Source organism: Gymnogyps californianus, chromosome Z, assembly GCF_018139145.2.
Source record: "Gymnogyps californianus isolate 813 chromosome Z, ASM1813914v2, whole genome shotgun sequence".
Classification (NCBI taxonomy): Eukaryota; Metazoa; Chordata; class Aves; order Accipitriformes; family Cathartidae; genus Gymnogyps; species Gymnogyps californianus.
Window position 1 is genome coordinate 65,258,667 of NC_059500.1, and position 22,526 is coordinate 65,281,192.

A 22,526-nucleotide genomic window follows, 5' to 3' on the forward strand; every position below is an offset into this window, starting at 1 on the left:
CAGTATGTTTTAACTTAAAGGAAATGCGTGCCCCAGCAAAGACTATATACTTCTACAAAAAGTTAACATAAAAATAAATTTCAAAAAGCAACTTTGTCTTCTGTTCATCTCACACTTACCTTTTTTTAAGAATAAACAGACAAAGGAAAAAAATCTAGCTTAATCAGTCAAAACACTTGTACATTTGCAGTGATGAGTTTACCAAAGTACAAGAAAATTTCCCAAAAATCTGTCAGCTGGGGGGAAACTGTTTTCCACAGACTGACCTAAGAAAACTTCAGTAACTTGTGGATTAACAAGCAGCAACCACAATTAATAAATAATACCAGTTAGCTTAGTCCTACTGTCTCTGGAAAAGCCTGAGGTGAAGTTCAAGAGTGACTAACCATTTTACATGCCATTTGATGCACTCCATCTTCTCACATTTTGGTTGCAAATGTCAGGAAGAACTATTTGCTGTTCTCTTCTATCTGCTGGCTTGTGTAATCATCTACAAAACTGTGACCCTGTTCATGATGGCATTTGAATATCTGTTTCCCTTAAAACAGCTGAATTCTTCCCATGATTTCACAACAAAATCTTGTTGACTTTAAGCAGATTTTAAATTAAGGTTAGAAGTTAAACACCTTCCCAAATTGAAGCCTGGCAAATTTCTGCAGTGCAAGCTTCTCAAGAACAAAAAAAATCTGGCAGTTTACAATAAAAATAAAAATTTCACACTAAAATTATTTTTATCAAAGTATCAAAAATGTTTGTTTCATTGAGATTCTCATCTATGTCACAACTTTAGATCAGAAAGAACATTATACTGTCTTCAAACCACTAGTGACAATCTATTTCTTTAGATTTTGCAATGCCTTTTCCAACGTCAGTGCCAACCTCCAGCTGAAGTCTATTTCTCTCCCAAACTAGGCTTTGGTAAATTTCTCAAATCTGAGGCATTTATTTTTTTTTCCATATGAGTAAGCTTTAAGTCAAACCAAAGTACAATAGTATAATTAAGCTGGCATGTTAAGCTGATGTTTGCAGAGGGACTGAATGCTGATGGAAGACAGTCTCACTGGAAGGCTCCACCTGCTGTCTTGTGCATAGTCCCAAACAAGATTAAATGGAAAGCTGTTACTACTTACTCACAAGTTATGGGAAATGAACTGAAATACCAGTTTGCTTCTCTAGAAACATCTTTAAAGCATTTGGGGAAAAGTAAATGGAAAATCTGCACACAGTACAATTTTAGAAGGAGTGGACAACCAGCAGTACTAAAGATTCTGTGGAGTCTTTACCATAAAAGTGAAGCAGTAAGCCGTATAATTCCATACCAATTTCCATACAGGCCACTACATTTTGTGCAAGAAAACATTATTCATAGACATTGTATCAGGATATCCTCTTGCCAAAAAAGCTTGTGCTGCTATTTTGCCAAACACTGTGCTAAACAACCGCTACACTGTAGCCAGCATCTGATTGTACTTCGAGCTTCCTGACAAGAGATTGCCAGTAGCTCCCTGTTCTTGCCTTCTGTGGCAGCCATGCACAGCTAACACCCTCCACTTTTTTACTTCCAACATTGCTAAGCATTTCACTTGCAAAAAGGACCTCTGTTGATGCTCTACTCCCATGCTTCTTGCCTGATCATACAGTAAAAATTCAGTACAGTTTGTAAGAGCAAAATGAGAACTCAATGTAACAGAATAAATCTTACCACCTGAAAAAAAATTCCCATTCACTGGAAGTTTTCTATATATTAGTCAAAGAAGATCATCTGAACAAAAACACACTAATAATTTCAAGAGTATGATGTTAATGTATATGGGTATTTTAAAGAGTAACAAAGACTAACAACAGTTTTGGACTGTCCTAAATTTACCTAACAATAACAACAAAAAACCACCCAAAGACCCAACCACTCAAACAACAGAATCTATACTTTTACATTAGGTAATTTTTAAAGGTTTACTATTTTTCAACCCCATTCAAGAGCACACACACCTGTATTTATTTTAAAACACAAAGACCAGTACAGGAGCAGACCCATGGCCTATCAGTCAATACCAGACAAGTCAAAAGAAGGAACAAGCAACCTCACAGTCAAAGATTAAGTGAACTACTTCTGCATAAAACAGTACTTCTTTCCTACACATTAACCACCGTTTTTCCTAAATTCTGACTTATCAGTTTTTTATAGTATTACATAATTATGGCATTTCTCATGACCCAGGCAAGAGTTTTAGTTGCTTGTTACACTTTCTATGTTAGAAATCCACACAAAATTACACTGGTGCCCAAGGCTTATTATTAATTCCTTCTGCAGACAGGTAGCTATGCTTATGCAAAAGTACTAACTTCCAGCAATTTTATAGGATAGCTCCTGTTCCAGAAACTTCCTCTTCTAGCGATTGAAGCTTCTCATCACCTCCTCACCATTTCCAATCTTACATTTATTCCCGATCAGCATAAATTTATTTATTTTTATGTAAATACTGCTTTTCACGCTAAATAGAATTTTCTTTGTACTTGGGAGTCTGAAAGTAAAAGCCATATGTGATACATAGCAGATGATTAAAACACAAAATATCTAATGACGCTGCCTCAATTATAAGGGAACAATGATTTGCCCTTTCAAAATTAAGAAACCTTCCAACAACTGCACAGTAGTCATATGAGAGAGCTGTGCACACAGGCAGAAAGTTAAAGTATTAAACTGTCTCAATTGCTATCCTGTTCATTTGCCTGGTAGAATAAAACAACCAAAGAGTCAAAATAAAATACAAAAAGACAAGACGGATTTCTAATGGCAGCATACAGGCCAAATAAGCACAGTACTGCCAACTATAAAGGAAGGCCCTGCCAAGGAGCCAGATGTAGCTAGTGGAATATCCCCTACAGCTTGGCATCGGGGCACTTTATGTTCCATATGCAAATGACAAGGAAAGCATAATACTGTATATTTTATCTGGCTAGATGAATGTTTTCTTTCGATTTTTCAGTCCATCTAACTTCTCCTGTGAAGGAATAAGTAGATGCAAAGAACTGATACACTCAAATTCAAAGTTCAAAAACCTAGTTACATTAGCACATTGTCTTTCATTATACAATCATTCATTTCTGTAACATAATTCACTGAAGATTTTTGTCTTTTAGAGACATAAGAAATTACCACTGTTCAGTAACTCAATTGTCTCTGTAGGAATACATGCTTGTAACATGGCCAAATTCCAACTAGAGAGATGCTGCTCTGGTTTCAAAGGCCATCTAGCGTCAAGGAGAAGCTTTCTACTTCCTACCTAAACTAACACAATGTAGCTGAAGATTTTAATTAAGGAAACAAAAAAAAATTTCCCATCAAATATTTCTTAGTATTATGCAAATGAAAAACTATAATTTACTGTCTTCAGAAAACTATCCAACAGTATTCTAAGCATTTAGTTTTATAGATCTGTGCAGGTCACCAGTTTACTAAATATTCAGTGGTCAATAAATGCTAAGGATAAACGAAAAAACCTAGTTACACTGCAGAAGACAAATGTACGTTACAGAGTTTAGAAATATTTACAAATATCCCTCCTAAGAACTCCATCTAAGATTTGAACTTTGAATTTAAGTTTGAAGTACTGTACACAATGTCGCAATGAACAGTGCCATAGCCAAACAGCACAGCTGCAGCAATACTGCTGGTACTGAAATATACTCAAAGCTCTCACTTCACTGATCGCAGTGTTAGGCAGCTGATAACAGTATTCCTAGACGTTTTGCTCTAGTATTCAGGAAATGGTTTGGATCAGACATGCATTAGGGTTGAACAGCTATGATAAAAATGTCCCATGTAAATGTCCAATCATTCTCAATATGGCTAATTTATTTCTTCCGAAGTTTTCCCTATAAATCTTTAGCTTATCCTGGAGCAAAGCCACAATACTTCACATGGCAGCCAAATACTACTGCAAGACATGATCATGATCTTACTACAGACAAACACTGTAGTCAGTAAGTAAAACCTAATTCAGACACACTTAACGATGAATACAAAATGTGAACATTGAAGAAATGTTAGTCTTTATACATTCTTGACCCGTTTTGACATGAAATTTCCTCAAAGTGTTTTGTATATAAAAAGGAAAATAAGAAGTATTTTTATGTTGTACTGTTCATCTCATAAAAGATTACTTTTACTGCCTTTTCAGCAATTGGCTGAATAGTTACAGAAGCTACAGAAACATCGGTACCTTCATTATAGCCCCTTCTGATCTTTTTCAAAGATACCTTAAATTCAGTCCTTGCTCACAAGTAGTGTGAAAAATTAATGAAATACATGAATTTATTTAGATCAGTGGAGAAGAACCAAGAGATAATACAGAAAGCAAAGAAGTTGCCATTATTTTTCCCTTTTGTTTCCTTATAATTTATACGGGAAAAAAATAAAATCAAAGGGCTTATAGTTTTAATAAAGGAAATATTCTTTATTATTTCCTTAAAATCTAGACAAAAAAATAGAGATAGTATAAAAATATAAGTGATTATTTCCTTTTTTTGTCTTAATTCATGCGGATTTAGTTCTATAGTTCTCTAACTACTGAACTTAGAAACTTAAAAAAACCCACCTGAATGGTTGAGCTTAGAGAGTAATCTCATAAAGTCTGAAGATAAATAACTGAAGTATCAATTTTTCTTAACCTATTTACAATTATTCCATATAAACTAACTTTCAGAGGATATTCTTCATAAGCTACAGATTACAAGTACACAAAACTAATGCTATTCATAAGGAGTGGTTTTTTCATCTCTCATTTTGTATCTTGGCTGTTCAATTTTTCAGCTGTGGAGTACAAAGGTATAAAGCCTTTATTTAAATAAGTATGCCACAAAATTATATCTATTTTTTTAAATAGTCTTAAAAACTCATAAAAATCCAGTTAAACTACTTAGTCTTCATACATCTCAGAGATGTACACGTGTTAAGTGTGCATGTAAACAAATAAATATATGTCCACTCCACTGAGAAAACACAAATCGAATCAAGACGAAGAAAAAAATTCAAAACCTAATGCTACCATACATGAATGAGTTCCAATATTTTTGAAATTTCTTATTTTACTAATTTCTGGTTAGTTAGCCATAATGTAGCTTTCATGAAAATTCTAACTTTAAGAAGGTAAACACTACCTGTGTATAACAGTGATCTAATGTACACATTTATTATGATTAACAGGTAGCACTGACAAAGCAAGATACACAACAAAGAATCCACATCTGCATAACTAACAGCAGCCATGTACATATTTTCCCCTTGTTCTTCATTTGTCTGAACAAGATAAAGAAATACTGGCATCTGATTTTTTTTGGCAACAAATACATGCATTTTATTAACATACCCTGATGCTGACTTAAGATGATTCCCACAACTTATACAAACTCTAGTAATACTGTAAGTGCCGTTTTAACATAAATGACCTACTATTTGTACCAAGGCTTCAGGCTCCTGAATAGTGTACAGAGTAACTCCCCAAGTTTTCAATTTTAACATGTGTGCACAATTAACGTAAGCAGCCTAAGACAGGCAACAAACACACCAGAACATTATGCTTCATTATGGTGATTTTTGCCATGGAATTTAAATAGAAGTGTAATGAGTGCAATGTTTCACATTCAAATTATAAAGCAAGAGGGTGTTATTGTAATAATTTGTAACTACTTCCATTATAGTTTGGGGAAGCCCTATAATCTAACGCCCATCTCAACCACAAGAGTGTTTTTTTCAACCTCATGATTTCCAAACCTCAACGTTTCCTACAAGCACTATCAATTTCTCCATAGTTAATTTTAGCTCACTGAAAGCCATCTCACTTTTCTTATTTATCATATGTATCTAATTTTTTGCATTACTTTGTCCAGTTTGTCTACTACACTGAAAAGTCCATTAATAAAGTTTTATTTCACGACAGAATCAAGCTTTTAATAACTCTTGTGAAAGCTCACCAAACCTTTTCTAGTTCAGCAGTATCCTTGAACTGACTGTAGTCAGGAATAAATGAAGAGAATACTGCAGTAGGAGTGATATGACTAGAAAACAGGACATAATTCTACCTCTCCTGCCTGAGATCCCTTTTATACAGAGGAGGATGATACTAGTCTTCTAATTTTGTTTCACAATAGAAACTCCTGCTTTAATGAGAATTCAGTGAAAGCCTATACTCCTTTTAGGAGCTGTCATCTCCTATCTGCATCATCTACATACTTTTTGTTCTAGGTGTATAATTTTACACATTGCATTATTCAAATGAGAATAACTTTAGTGGGGAGGATAAAAAAAAAAGTTAACTTCTCTCCTACCTTCAAAAGCTGCTTGCCAATTGTTGGACTCATTTTTTCATCCACCATAAGAATTACTATTCCTCTGTCATCCATACCTCGGCGTCCTGCACGACCTGACATTTGAATGTATTCACCTGAGGATATCTAGGATAAGACGAGAAAAAGAAAAAAAAAAAAAAAATCAACAAACATTAGAAAAATGGCAAGAACATATAAAGTGCTATTTACAATTATACAGAAAATGACCAAGAAGTATAAAAATTAGCAAAGGAGAGTTATCTAAGACATGAACTTTTCACAGATTGAATTCATTACTCATAATTGATCACTAAGCTACTAAGATATAAACCCATGACTATGAATAATGTATGTCAGCAGTGTAAGTTAACTAATGCTTCCATAGCTACAGTGATTTCCATAACACGGTGCATCATTTTAATAAGCACAAAAAACATTTTACTAATGTCTTACGTGATGGAAGGTTCCTGGGCATGGTGGAGATTATTAAAATATAATACATCTTCAACATACTGATAACGCATCTTCACCATCTTCAAATAATGTATCATTTCATTCAAATGATTCAAACGTAACATTAAAATACTGATACTCAGCAAGAGCAGTATTTCTATGCCTACTAACTGTGAAAATTGAAGAGGTTATTAAGAACTGGGACATGGACAAGAGCCAGCTATAACTGGTTCCCTATGTCTCAGTAAGTTACAAAACAGGTTTTTTTGTCATCTGTGGAACTTGCATTCCCAGCAACTTCCTGAGTTTCACTTTAAGTCAGATCTCAAAAACTACTTAAGGAAACTGTGCTAAATCATTTTAAAAGCAGGAGTTCTACATATCTGATACCTCAAAGGTAGCTAATTCTCGCCTATCTCTTAAGGACATGCAATCAGACTGAATGAATCGTGAAACTGAACAGCCCAAACTAAGATTGAAGAGATGATCACTTCATAATGCACATCAAGTGCATATTTATCGCAATTTTCCCATCTCCGAAAGAAGAACCATGACACTTATTTATAGTTTTACTGTGATGACTTGTACACCCTTATTATTATTTACATATGAATCACATACCTGCTTTTGACGCTGAAAACTTTTAAATTATTTGTTTTCCAGCTGTTTAAGAACCTGTCTCTCCCTCCGCACATTTCTGTCTTTCTGTGGGCTACCCAAAATACTCTGCTATAACAGAACAGTCAATACTTTCCTGAGGTAAATGATCTCTTTTCTTGGGTCTGTTGAAATGTAAATTTAGTGATCATTATGATACGATACTGACCCCACTTATTCTCCACATTGCTCTGACACAGAAGAAAATACTTGGGTCTCACAGTTTTGGACAAGTTGTGCTGAAGTCTTAGTCTAATCCAATGTCCACCACTAACCTGTGTTTGTTGCCCTTTTGCTACATCTATTAAATAATTTCATGCATAATCTGAGGAATCTTGTCTTCAGGAATTTGTATACTAATTATGAATGGATTAGTGAACAAAGAAAGATTTTTGAAAGAAAAAAATACTGTCTACTACATTGAAGTGGATATGTCAAGAGTAAATTTAATCCTAATACGGTTTAAATAATGCAATCCAGTTATTCTACAGAACCTGTTTTTCACTTACCCATCGGAAATCTTTTCCATCAAATTTGCTGGCACTCGTAAATAGCACAGTCCTGGCTGGCATATTAATTCCCATAGCAAAAGTCTCCGTTGCAAATAAGGCCTAAATAAACAGATTAAAGTTAAGCAAGCAAAAACAAAGGCTCTTAAGCAAATGTGCAAATAGTCAGAGATTGCTACACAAAACCTCTCCAGATTTTACTACCTACGTACAGTCAACATAGGAACATAGGCGCATTCAATATTTAAAAACTGGACCAAAAACATTCTTTCCCCCTTATTTCCTCCAGGAAAACATGAAAACTAGTTAGATGGGACCATGTGAAAGACTCCAAAGGAAAACACAAGGGGGTGCAAATTATATTAATGAAAAATAATAGTTAATTTCCACATTCAAAGTTTGCAAGAAGAAAATAGCAGTTAGCTACCCAAAAGAACCCCATAACTTTCATCTAAGGTTAGATTTTTCTGAATGTATGTCCCTTAAGGCAACCAACAAACAGCTTGGTAAATGTCTACAGTCATTTATAGGAGCAAAATATATCATAAAACAGTTGAAGAAAATGTTAAAGTTAGACATTGCAAGTTTAAATACTTTAGAATAAAACCTGGAACACTAAAAACTAGAGCTGTAATTGTGCACTAACATAAGACATCAAGGCAAAGTATTAAAGACTACAAACTTTTCCTTATCAAGAGAAAAAAAAAAAACCAACAGCTTCAAGAATTGTTTTTTCAGATAAAGACGGAGGCATTTATGCAAATATTGGCATTTCTCAAGGGAAGGGAGCTGCAACCAATTACACCAATTAACCTGTGCCACTGGAACAGCTACAGGCTTCCAGAGGTGCTGTGCACATTTGTAGAACCCAGTATGCAGATCCACAGAATGGACCCTTTCCCTTCGTATGTGTGTACCTCTTTTTAAAATTGCCTACTTACTGGTCCACACAATGTTCAAAAAAAGTTTTTGGTAAGTACTGATGCTTCCTGCATAGAATCACATTAAAACACAAAGCATTTTGCAGTTTGGCATCTGCAATGAGTCTTTCACCTTCTTCAGTCAAGGCAGATCACTGCTGTAACACTAGCATACATTCTGAGCTAAGACATACTACTTGGTTTTTCAGGATTACCGACTGTGTATTTGTAACAGAGAAAAACCTAAATATGGACATGAAATATATACCTTTATTAGGCCCTCAGAGAAAAGAATTTCTATGGTTTCTTTTAAGATAGGAAGCAGGCCACCATGATGGATACCAATTCCTCGCTTCAGAAGAGGAAGTACATGCTCAACCTGGGAAGAAACATATCAATACCAGTAAACAAATTTTAATATTCGTTACTGAAAAATAAAACCTGTATGGAAAACCTCAACATTGTCCTTAGTGTCCATGTAATTCACTATTTCCTGATTTTAAATACAAGAAATATCCCTTCAATATTATTTTCCAGTTAGAACTAGGAATGATATGAAGGGTAAAGCCAGAGGTCAATCTTTTCAGTAGACTAGTCTTAAATTGGGTTAGGCCAACTGTGAAGTTATGCCCTAATTTATACATGCAGTTAGTATTTTAAATAAAAACCATTTTTGGAAATAGTGATCCTGGTATGCATGAGATATTTTGTTTCAATTTTAGTTACAGTGATTTCACTTATTGATATGTGCTGTAAAACATTGAAGTCACCACCTATGAGAGCCATACAAGGAAATTCAGGCTGTAAATGACTGAATTAATCTCTTAAATTCTAAAAACATTATACTTCAAACAAATACCTACATAAACTTAGCTTTGTCTCTGTTTTTTTCTTTGAAAACAAAGATTCTCATTAACAATCTATTAACACTTGGTTACCACCCCAAACCTAATTCTGAGAATACGTTTTTGAGATATCATTGTCCACAGAGACCAAAACAGATTACTTGGACATAATGCCACTATTATAAGCTTAACAAAAACCACAGCACATAACACCTTATATATTGGATATTTTCCATTTTTCTCAAGTTCACAAACAAAACAGGTACGTGGAATCTAAAGCAAGTAGGCATGGCCAAAAACTAAATGGTTGTTTTTTTCAAAGAGAAATTGCCACGCTTACAATAAAGATCACTACATTAAGAAATGACGGACACAAATAAATAAAGGGAAGAGGGGGGTAGAAAGAAATTATAATTTTAGTATTTGTTACAAAAGTACTGAATCCTGTAATATTCTGTCCATTTAGAACCTTGTATTTTTCCACTGTAAAGATAGTCACTATGCTTAGTCATTATACAATAAATTAGAATGCAGATGCATCAATTCAACTTCTTGAAAGGCTCAGCAGTCAATATCTGATAAAGTGCATGCTGCACTCTCATTTGAACTATTTCCAGACAGTTTTAACGCAGATATATCTCTTTATAAGCCCTTATGTTTACTTAAAAACATAACTAGAAAAAAAAAAACCACACAGGGTAGGAACTCCATGGTTAATTTTGGCATATGTCATTTGCTGGAATCAATCCTAATCACTGAGTCCTATTTCACAATGCCAAGGAGCAATGCAAGAGATTGTTAAAACCTGGGGAGATGAATGAGAATATCCAGTTTATGATTTCTGTACCCACTACAAAAGACCCACAGCCTCAAAAGCTGCAGAAAACAGGAGAGCAGCAGCTACCCCTATTCAATCTCCACTCACCTGAGGAAGCTTTTTGTCTTCATCTGACAGACAATCAATTGCATTATTGAACACTTCTTCAACCATCTTTTTTTCTTCATCTAAGAAGGCAATTTGTAAGCTATTACAAAATCTAGAAGGCTAATACCATATGTAAATAAAGCATTACCACATTCTAATATTTACAAAAGTTTACAACAAAAATAGCGTGGAAGACTGTGAAGTCTACACAAAACCACCCACATTGGGTCAGATGATCAAGTCTTGAATGTGAGCCTGAAGGAGCCTAACAGTAACCAGAAGTAGATGCTCAGGGAAAAGGAAAACAGAACAAACCTGGCAGAATAATCCAAACTTCAGCTATTTCCAAGCTTGGGATTTCTCATTTTTATGTACTTTCTGTCTATTTCACAAACCTTCCCGTTCCTCTTCTACCTGTTAGTCCATGTCCGCATGGACATAGAGGCTCTTCCTCTTCCCCGTTAATACTCAAAGTTTACACCTTTTCTACTTAAGTAGTACAAATATCAAGAATATATATTCAAAGGTATGACTGAAGAAAACATATAAAAATGCATCTCTGCACTTCTGCGTATCTTCACATTTTCTGATAGAAACAGCTGCATTATTTTGCAACACTGAACCAGAACATGCAAAGATTGGAGCAAGTAAGCAAGCAAGAACCCTGAACAGTTCACAAACATGAAATGATACGTTGATTTACAACAAATTCCTTAGTTTTGTTACAACTCCTAACATTTCCAAGAAGCGATGAACTTAAATTTATTTTCCAAGCTTGGTCTTAATCCAAAATGAAAAAATCTCCTTTGTTTACCTTTTGGGTTTTTCTTTGAGGAGAAGGGGGAGGAAGGAAAGAAAGAAAACTGGATTGAATAGTTGAGAAAGAACAGTCTAGTGGTTTGTTATACAGTTGTTTTGACTTTGAGAGAATACTAATTTTTCTAATGGACATATATGAAAATTTTGGTAAATACATTTGTTATGATCAGTATTCTCCCATTATAGACAGAATTTTCTAGGTACTCTTGTGCTATTATTACAGCAAACAGGATTTTGGAGAAAGAAATAAAGTTTAAAACAGAGGAATAATTCAACATTGTGATGACCAAGTACTCTGTGCACCAATAGTTTCCTACTGAAAATAGCCTGGTGTACTGGCACAGTAAATGAAAATGCAATACGTATTTTTCATTTGTTTTTACACAAAAAGTCCCAAAGGAGACAGAAATATCTAACCAGGGTAACATTTCACATCAAACTACAACTATGAATGAAACTATATCTTATTTATCTGTACCTGTATTGAAATCTAACTTTGTCATCTGAAGCGCATAGGCTTCGCAGTCTTTCTTACTGAAGCTGAAAATAATCACAGGTTGGAAATTCCTTTCCATGATCATCTTCACAATCTTAAAAACATTTGAAGGACCTGCAGAGAGATTACATTGATTTAAATGTAATTTTAGCAAAAAGTATCTTATGGAATAATTGAGACACAAGCACAACTTCCATACAACTTTGTTGTATTATACAAACAGTTACTTTAGAATGGGATTCAAACTCACCTTTCGTTCCTCCTTTCCTGCCTTTCTGGTCCCCTTTTGCTAAGTCTCCTGCATCTCTAAGCACTTGCATTGCTGTATTAAAATTATCTTCTCTGAAATCTCCCTAGATATAAAACACAACCTTTGTAAGTAATTACTTCTTACATAGCCCACTTAAAAATACTTGGTGCTTTGCATAGCCAGTACCATTACCCCATATTTACAGGCAGAAGGACAAAAACAACGCATAAGCTAGCAAGTGAGTTTACTAGGTCAGTGGCACAGCTCAGAATTACATTGGTGTCTCTGAAGTTACTGTTCATGGTTCTATCCACCACACCATCAACCACGCTAGACCCACTGAATGACACAATACCAAAACTGACTTTTAGGAATGTCTACATGAAAGTACACTGCCCAATGAAGACCTAGTTTCAAGTGCAATACTACTGTTTATGGCATTAGCTACTGCTGTGCAAGCCAATGATGTATTTTAAATAAGTCGTTACTTCAAAATCACCTAAAGACACAAAAATATTTTGCCCCCTCAACTGAAGTAAAATTTAAATGCTACTACGTTTTCTTTTGAGTGAGAAACAGTACAAGAAACATCAGCTACTTTGCAGATTTACAGAAAGCAGCATGCAATTTAGAAAACAAAGCAAGGATGAGGGCACTTAAGACATCTCAGCAAAGTATTACTCAGCTGACTACATGACATTAGACAACAAAACCAGTCTCTTCCGTAAGACTCCAAAAATCTAACAGCAATTCAGAGATCACTGTTACCCATTTGTACTTCATTTTAACACAAACATTCTTTGTATAGCCAATCCAAATTTTGCAAGAGATCAAGCTCGTGACTGATATGCATGGAAAAAGATCTTTCAAACAAACTGAATATTCCTTACATTTTCATCAACTACCAGATGGAGTCCATCTCCTCCTGCTGGGAATATATAATGCTGCAGTGGAGTGGGTCGATAGTCGGTGTAAATCACATGGCAAGGCTATAAAGAAAGAACAGCATACACATAAATATTTAATGTTTCTAATTGCATTGTAAAAACACTTGCTTGATAGAAAATCCAATACATTACTATTAAAATACATCTTTCTAAAAGCCAGAAAGTAAGACTCACAGAAACTAAGATAACGAATTTTCTTTCCTGAATATGGATTTTGTACTAATGATGTTGCTTAAGAAAATGAAAGTCTGCAGATCCTTTTGAAGAACATAAGCTGGCCACAAAAATTCTTTCTCGTGAACACAAAAAGTAAGGACAGGTAATATTTCCTTCTGTATTATTACACAGACTCAAAATCCTAACACCTTTTAAAACCAAAGGAAAAACTGTTAATTTCTATTTTGTAAAAAAGCCTGCAGTATTTCTTACACCACCTAAAAAGGCACATAGCAGACTTTTAAAAACATTTAAGGTTTTAATGCATGGAGCAAGCTTGTTTAGAAAAAAAATAAACAAAACACTTCCTTTAAAACATTAAATTATTATGTAAATCTGCTTTAAAAAAAAAATCACAGTGTAGTGTTCTGCAAAACAAAGTCAAGGTTTTGTGTCAAGCTTAAATAGACATCTCTTATACTGCACTCCTCTCATCACAAACAACATAAGAATCATTCTCTGGGGTATTTTTAAAATCAGACCAACCTCTTGTGGATATTAACTTCCCTAATTCTAATTCCCATATTCTTTGCTGCAAAAACATCTCTTAAAAAACCAGAATAAAATAAACCTAATGATTATGGGACAGGATAGATTTCTTACATTCCTCTTTTCTCACTTTGTTTGCATGCATATATAGTATTTCCTATGGATTTATGATTTACTTTTGATTTCTGCATGGCCTTTTTACAGAGCTCTTCAAACAAATTCTCCAAATAACCTCTTGTTTACCAGCCCTCTGAAAATCATAGTACATTCGTCACGCTTCATAATTCAGAATGTCTGTTGAAATCAAGCTGGTGTCTAAGTGTGGAAAATAAACTTTAAATAAACAGCTTTAATGTTGCTATGTAGAACCAACAGCCAGTATAGCTGCAAAAGCTGGGAGTACAACCAGAGAAGCCAGGAGTGATCTTTACCATCATTTATAAGCAGTAAGAAGATGACTAAAAAGACGCTCAAAGGTTCATTTCTCATCAACCAAAGAGACAGTATTATGCCACAAGACAACAAGGATGGATGTATAGCACATCAGAAACATTACCTGTTTGTGAAGATGGCAGATCCATTCAGCAAACTGACGGGCATTTGGAATAGTTGCAGAAAGGAACACATAATGAACATTGTCAGGGAGCAAAATAATTGTCTCTTCCCAAACCACACCACGTTCTGAAAATGGAGAAGTCACATGGGAAATTTGTGTGATTAAAGCCTATTTTTCAGCTCTGAAGCCAAAGAACAGCATGCTTAAAGACAAAATAAAACAAAAACTAAAATAAGCCTCCCCTACACAAATGGGGTATATCAAATGGCCTCAAAGTGGCTTTTGCCTTGGCAAAGAAAATGCAGACTGCAACACACAATAACTATCTTATATATGTTCAGTAGAAAACAAATTCTGAAGGATTTACGCACAAATATGACTGATTTTAAGAGACAGAATAAAGACTTAATTCTTCAAAATAAAAAAAATTTGTTCTTGGGAAAAAACAAAAAGATTTCTGGAAAAGAAAAATTGTACATATAGGATACCTGAATCTCTCATGTAGTGGATTTCATCAAAAATAACCCATGCGACTTCTCGCATAACCTCAGAACCTCTGTAGAGCATACTTCTCAAAATCTACAAAAGGAAAAAAAAAAATTGAGATCCATCACATGAAATAACAACAGTCACATCTTACAGAGATGTCAGTAAGAAACTGCCAGAATTTTTGGTTCACATTTACGTGGCAATATGAAATCTTATTTTCCACAAAACTTAAAAGCATTTAAAGATTGGCTGTGAAATACTTTCCAGGTTGATTCCAATCTAACAAATCTCATGATATGAGATGAACTGGTTTCCCTGCAAGACCAGTGAAGGAACATGAAAGAAAAAACATTATTCTTCTCCCAGCCTCTATGTGGCAGCATATTTGTTACAGGTCTACAGATCTACTTCTGCTAAGCCTTCTTCTTCCTTCATCCTAATAGATAACCTCTCTGTGATTACAAGGAAATCTTTTGTCAGAAATCAAGTCTTCCTGTCTCTCCAAACCAATCTTTCCCTACCAGAGTCTTCTCCATAAGACTCTTTACTCCTTTGAAGTAAAGACAGAAAGAGGAAAATTCCAACTTACAACTGGACAGATTTCTGTAACAGAAATACGGCAAAACTGTGCCAGCAGTACTTTGTTACGAAAGGTGAAAAGCTGTATATTCCTGGAGTACTAGCATCTAGTTTGAACCACTCAACTATCACTCAATGATTTTCCTCTCCCCATTTTGTTTCCCTAGAAGAATATACTGACCCTACAGGATTCAGTAAGTCTGACTGACTTTCAGTACTTCACATCTATCCAAAGCAAACTCAGTGTCTTGAGCACTCAGGAAATTAAGTTCTGCCTTTCTCCATGTGAGAATGAAAGTTCCTGACTGATAGTCCAAAAGCATGAATTTACAGAGATTTATCTAACTTTTTCAATAAACAAAAGTTAAAACATTAAAGGGAGGCATAATGAACTTCATAACATTTTCTACCCTAATTGGGCTTATTATGTTAACTTTTATCTTTCAAAATCAGACCTCAGCCAAAAAAAGAGTAGAAGAAAACACAGACAGATCAAGAATTACTTGTCTGATCTTACCTCGGTTGTCATTACCAGACAAGAAGCTGTAGGATTAATGGTGACATCCCCAGTCATCAAACCAACATCCTGAAATTCTTCATACATCTCACGGTACTTTTGATTACTCAAAGCTTTAATTGGACTTGTAAATATCACACGCTGTTTCTCCCTCAAAGCCAGGGCAATTGCGTACCTGTATTGCAACATTGTACATATTACAGTTGTCAGGAAGACATTCAGAGCATATTACTTTCCTCTAATCTTCTGCTTAAAAAAATAAAATACGCAATTCAGAACACCAGTAGAATGACATGAAGCATTTCATATATAGATTATTAAGTTCAGTGCAATCTTAACTCAACTATGTATGCCTCTTTGGAGAGTGACAAATCATTGACAACAAGTTAACTGATTTTTATGGACATCAGAGCACATCTAGTTTAATCTAAAAATCTAATTGTCACTGTCTCATGACAAACTACTATTATTCGAACTCACACTCTAATACATCTCCATGTACATCTCACTTCTCACCTCAGGTCAGCAAAGCCACTCCACTGTCAGGCCAAACCCTGACAAGGAACATACACTATCTTTTAAACATTTCTTGCCTGACAAAACACCAAGTTGCAAATTAAATCAAAACAGTGCTGCTCACAAAGCAAAGAAAACACAAAAGAAACTCCTTATTAGTTATAGCCAGAGGCTAGAAAACAAAGGTATTTTTTTCTAAATTCATGCAAATCTGTATTGCAGAAACTTTCCTTTCAATCTATACAATAAAATCTCAACAAAACCAGACTGTTTAAAAATAAAGGTAAGCTTAAACATGGATTAAGCCTTTCTCTACCCACTAAACAAGATGAAAGAAGTAATTTTTATATTCAATAGTAGTCAATTCAACTCTAACACTGATGGTCCAAACTTTGTATCAAGAAACTGAGACAAAACAGCTACTGACGGTTCAGCAAAATGACATGACAAACATCACACCATTCTCTTATTAGAGTCTGTCAGAAAATTACTTACTCTGCACAAACAGTTTTACCAGCTGATGTATGAGCCGACACTAACACAGACTGGTTATTATCTACACAAAGAATAGCTTCTCTCTGAAAGGCATCAAGAATAAATGGATATTCCTAAAAAGAAAGTAAAAACATTACATACTTTTAACACAGACTGTTACTACATCTAATTAATTTTGTGACTGATCTAGCATGCAAATTACAGGCAGAAATGAAATCTTGTAGATATCTGTAACTTCAACTAATCTTAATCCAGTATTTTGCAATGACTTTGTATTTAAATAATTTCATCTAATACCACACCTAAGATATTTGCTTATGTCTTGTTGTCATAGCAAATTAAAATCTTGCCCCCATGACTGAATTTTCTCTAATTTACTAATTTAGGAAGAGAAACTACAGTGTAAAACTGAAGACACCGCCTGATGTTGTAGAATAGAATTGAAATCACAACAACCTACCCACCCCACTCAACAACATCATTTTACTCTACCAAATTTAAAATATAGAAACACCAATTTTACTTACAACAGGCCATCTTTTCAAGATACTCTTTTCCAAGCCTCACTGACAAAGTACATCATTTTTCCCTCTACCCTTGTCTACTGTCTAAAGCATATGCAAACAGAAAAATAAATGCAATCTATCACATACTTTTGCAGCTTTTCCAGTTCTTGGCTTCAGACCTGTGAAGTCTTCATCTGCTGGAAGTGCAACCTATAAAATACATTTTAAATAAAAACAGTTGCAGAATTCTCAGGTGGCCACTCCAGTGACATGGCAAGTTACGAAGAGCTGGGGCAGGAGATGTAAAGTGCATGAAAAATAATTTGAATTTCTATTATCCTGTTTCCATGAGCTCATGTGTCAAGGCTTCCTTCCTTCCTCTCAGAGTTTTTCAACCAATATTTCTATTCTCCTGCCTCAACAATGCTCCTTCTCTTGCTTCTCTGATACTCCCCACTGTCTTGTGTAAAATATTTCTGCTTCGCCTACCTTGGAACATTAGCTCTTCAGGCCAAGACACAGCCATGGCTTCTGGCCAATGGACGTTAGAAGCAGTTACTCAGCTCATACTGATAACGCTCCCTTTCCAAGGACAATGTATTCATACAGCTAAAGTTCCTGTTCCTGGCCAATATCTAACATTCATTCATACTAAATATTTAAGCTCTCTTCAGTTACTAAGCGATGGCAAACCTCTACCAGACATCTCAACATAACAAAGACTGTAGAGATGCATGGGCTTTAAAACCTGTATCATCAATTGTATATACAGCTCCTTCATTACAAGGGTCTAATCATACAGGGTCCTTGAATGTGACCCTAATTAACTGGAGCTAGTTCTGGAAAACAGCACAGAAAAGAAAATGAGCATAAAAGTACAGGAAGTTAAAATTTACATACTTAATTCTCATAGAAACTCTTTCTGACAATCACCTTTGGATGAAGGATGATTAAAAAAAAAAAATCAGCATTACTACTTCTGATTTTTCATATTTTAAATTGTATTTATGTCTATTAACACAATTTGAAAATGGATAGTTTTCATTATTTTGCTTTTACATAAAAGAAGATATTTTTCCCTTTTTACCAAAACGTAATTTTCAACAGTAAACAGCCTTACAAGAAAACCTTTCATTCTTGAAACAGAATAGCAAAATATCTCAATGCACTGCTGCACACTTAGATTGCACTATGAACACAGACCTATTTTAACAACCAGTAGGTTTTCCTCCTCAACAACAGTACTCAGAATGTGCTTGGTACCTTTCAAATATGGAAACCTATCAACATTATCATCGAGTCTTTCACAATCACTCATTTTATTGCAAGTATCGTTCAAACTGCTTCTGGTAAGATATCCTATTAATTTTTCAAGTGCATTTTGTGCATGCTCAATGCCAGATACAGACCTCAAACTCCTTACAAGCCTGTTCTACCTTAAATATAATATGAAATAATATATCTGCTTGAGGGTAGAAAGGCTCTACAGAGGGATCTGGACAGGCTGGTTTGATGGGCCAAGGCCAACTGCATGAGATTCAACCAGACTAAGTGCCGGGTCCTGCATTTGGGTCACAACCACCCCAGGCAATGCTACAGGCTTGGGGAAGAGTGCCTGGAAAGCTGCCTGGCAGAAAAGGACCTGGGAGTGTTGGTCAACAGCCAGCTGAAGATGAGCTGGCAGTGTGCCCAGGTGGCCAAGAAGGCCAACAGCATCCTGGCTTGTGTCAGAAATAGTGTGGCCAGCAGGACTAGGGAAGTGGTCGTCCCCCTGTAGTCAGCGCTGGTGACGTCGCACCTCGAATCCTGTGTTCAGTTTTGGGCCCCTCACTACAAGACAGACACTGAGGTGCTGGAGCATGTCCAAAGAAGGGCAACAAAGCTGGTGAAGGGTCTAGAGCACAAGTCTTATGAGGAGCAGGTGAGGGAACTGGGGTTGTTTAGCCCGGAGAAAAAGAGGCTGAGGGAAGACCTTATCGCTCTCCACAACTGCCTGAAAGGAGGTTGTGGCGAGGTGGGTGTCAGTCTCTTTTCCCAGGTAACAAGCGATAGGACGAGAGGAAATGGCCTCAAGTTGTGCCAGGGGAGGTTTAGATTGGATATTAGGAAAAAGTTCTTCACTGAAGGGGTTGTCAAGCATTGGAACAGGCTGCCTGGGGAAGTGGTTGAGTCACCATCCCTGGAGGTATTTAAAAGACGTGTAGATGTGGCACTTAGGGACATGGTTTAGTGGGACTTTGCAGCGCTAGGTTTATGGTTGGACTTGATGATCTTAACGGTCTTTTCCAACCTAAATGATTCTGTGATTCTATGATATAATAAGTACAAGTGCAATAAACAACATTATTATACTGGCAGTAATACATATAATTCTATGAAACAAGCCTATACTTTTCATGTGCATTTTTACTGCACTCACCTCATGTGTACAACCTTCAACAGTTTCCACAGCTTGCACCTTTACTTGAGGCATCAGGTCTGCCAGACTAAAAACATATGAGTTAGCATTGCCAAAAAGGTATTTAAAAATCCTGTTTTCTTTATAAACGCGAAAATGTTGAACCTCGCCTCTACTTTAACTGCAACATTAAAAAAAGGATGCACAAACTTGAAACGGACAGTTGGCAGAGACTACTACCAGGACTAAGAATACCTGTAAGCGTTAAAATTTTGCTACTATATAAATCTACTTTAGCTACTGCTTTGGGATTTGTAACACCTTAAAAACTTGCACCACAAAACAGTACTTGGATCACATTTGTTCACATGAAATTTTCTGATTAAATGGGGACTTTTTTTCAATATACAACAAAGTAAAATTCAACAGCTGTATTCCTGCTACTAGTCATAACAGCAGCCTGAAGCATCCAAAGCAGCTGCCTGAAGACGAGACGCCTCTTTTCTTTACCAGTCCCTTCTCTCATGGCCACAATAAGGGGCTAGTGTCTCACTGCATAAAACAGTGGGTTTTTTCTGACAGTTTTAACATCCTTAATAAGCTACTGTGGGCAAGTATACATTCTACTGAGACCACTAACACAGAAACTGACTTAAAATGTTGGCTTCGGTTCTGTTTTGCTTCTCTACAGGTACCCTTTGTTTACAGCGTTCTGAGAAGTCTTCTCATGACTTTCTCACAGAAAATCTTACCTTGAACTTAACAAAAATTAGACCACATAAGACCAAATGACAATCCACACCAGAATTCTGTCTCACATAAGTCAATAATACATCACCCAGAGAAATGTATAAGAACACAGCAAGCACATCATTTTTATTCCTGTAGTAGAGTTTTCTACATTTTGAGCTAGGAGGTACATACCTGCATTTGGCAGCTCTGGATGAGTTTTTATTCTATGAACCCTCCTAATCATTTTCTGAAACAATATATAAACTTTCAAGTTCCCAAGAATCTCTTAAGATATACTAAGCTGAAACAGTGCCCACACTGTCCCTTCAATCTGTTTTCAAAACCCCTCACAATACCTGTCATGAAGTTCTAGAAAGAAAGGAAGGAGAGACATGCAGATCCTAAAGCACAGAAATCGCATTCTGGCTTCCCTTCAGCTGCCTTATCTCCCCAGCTGTTGACATGTCCAAGTATACACCCCTCTCCATGTCAAATACCTCGCATTTGTGCTCAAATTTAAAAGCCAATCTGTACTTAAGATTCCAAATATTTGCTGCAGTTATAATCTTACATGCCTCAAAAGCCTTGTGTCTGTGTCCTTGGTCAAATTCTTCTTCCTGTATCCCAAGCCAATTATGTCTTTCAGTTGTGCGGTACACAGCAAACCTGCCTCCTCTCATGTGCCTCACTGCTTATCTCTTGCTATATGCCTGAAATCAACATGATGGCTTGGACCAAGAACCACCGATCCATATGCAGTAACCACAAATACATGAACATTTCATACTGCAGTTGCCTATCTGTCCGCAATATTATTTTAAACATATCCAGTGCTCATCATTGCTGAAGCTGTACTACCAGTACACCCTCATTTATACAGATAATGGAAAATCAACTTCATATGCAAATTCATCTTTACATGAAAACACTGCAAAGCTACTTACATCAACTATTCACAACTGGCATATAGCTAACCAGTATGTCTTGCTATGATTTCATTACACATTAAGCTGGGCACTTACTTAGCATCTTCTGATACAACATCTTCCAATTTTGGCTTCTTTCCCAAAGTGGCATCTTCTGTACTATCGACCTCAACTTCCCTTTTGGGCCTCCCTGTCGCAGCTACTGAAGATTTTTCCTCCGACCGTTTTCTGCAGCATAAATAGACAACAAATTTAAAATTTGCCTCTTTTATGTATGTATTTTCAGACAAGAAATCAGGTGTCCTACGGGCACCAGTGATCACATTGCATTCAGGGCACAACCCGGGGAACTCCACTCACGAAAACCGCCGTGGGTTTTCAAACCGCTTCCCAGATGAGCTTGCCCCCAGGCCCCCGCGCTCCCCAATCACCCACTGCGCCCGGGCTGGCTACAACTTTGGGGCCAGGGATCCCAGGAAAGCGTGTCCCTTTAGGCTGCACCGACTCCCCGATCCCGAGGGGGTTCAGCAGGTCAAACAAGCTGGCAGAAGCCGGGCCCAGCACCGCTGCCCGAGCCTCAGCCGCCAGAGCACCCCCGGCCCTGCTCCCCCGGCCCCCCACCGCGCCCTCACCCCGGTCTCCTGGCGCTCTCGGTGGCGCCCACTTTGCTCTTCTTGGCGCCGGAGGCGGTCGCGGCCGAGTCCTCCTCAAACACGCTGAAGAGCTCATCGCCAAATGCGTCCGCCATCTTCCCCACCGGTCCCACAATGCCTCGCGCGGCACAGCCTCCACCCTACCCCCACCCCCACCCCGGATCCTTTCCGCCCCTACGCCGGCGCCGCACCCCGAGGAGAAACAAACTCCCTCGGCACCCCCGGGCACCGGGAGCCCCACGCACGTCCCGATCCCACCCCGCCAGCACTGGGGCACCGTAAGCCTCCCTTCAGCGCACAACAACC

At 36.7% G+C, this 22,526-nt stretch overlaps 1 protein-coding gene across 1 annotated transcript in view; it reads right to left on the reverse strand.

Moving 5' to 3' along the window:
* The window catches only part of MTREX (Mtr4 exosome RNA helicase), a 47,475-nt gene extending 25,160 nt beyond the window's left edge, over positions 1-22,315 (reverse strand). The window contains exons 1-15 of the mRNA XM_050912779.1: positions 22,200-22,315; positions 21,664-21,795; positions 19,931-19,997; positions 17,659-17,721; positions 17,006-17,118; positions 15,995-16,169; positions 14,898-14,988; positions 14,410-14,534; positions 13,092-13,190; positions 12,202-12,304; positions 11,934-12,065; positions 10,637-10,716; positions 9,135-9,245; positions 7,947-8,048; positions 6,328-6,453 (exon numbers count right to left, since the gene is read on the reverse strand). Coding sequence (XP_050768736.1) covers positions 6,328-6,453; positions 7,947-8,048; positions 9,135-9,245; positions 10,637-10,716; positions 11,934-12,065; positions 12,202-12,304; positions 13,092-13,190; positions 14,410-14,534; positions 14,898-14,988; positions 15,995-16,169; positions 17,006-17,118; positions 17,659-17,721; positions 19,931-19,997; positions 21,664-21,795; positions 22,200-22,315 — 1,635 coding nt within the window. The remainder of the gene's footprint in view (positions 1-6,327; positions 6,454-7,946; positions 8,049-9,134; positions 9,246-10,636; positions 10,717-11,933; positions 12,066-12,201; positions 12,305-13,091; positions 13,191-14,409; positions 14,535-14,897; positions 14,989-15,994; positions 16,170-17,005; positions 17,119-17,658; positions 17,722-19,930; positions 19,998-21,663; positions 21,796-22,199) is intronic.
* Between the last annotated feature and the right edge of the window lie 211 nt (positions 22,316-22,526).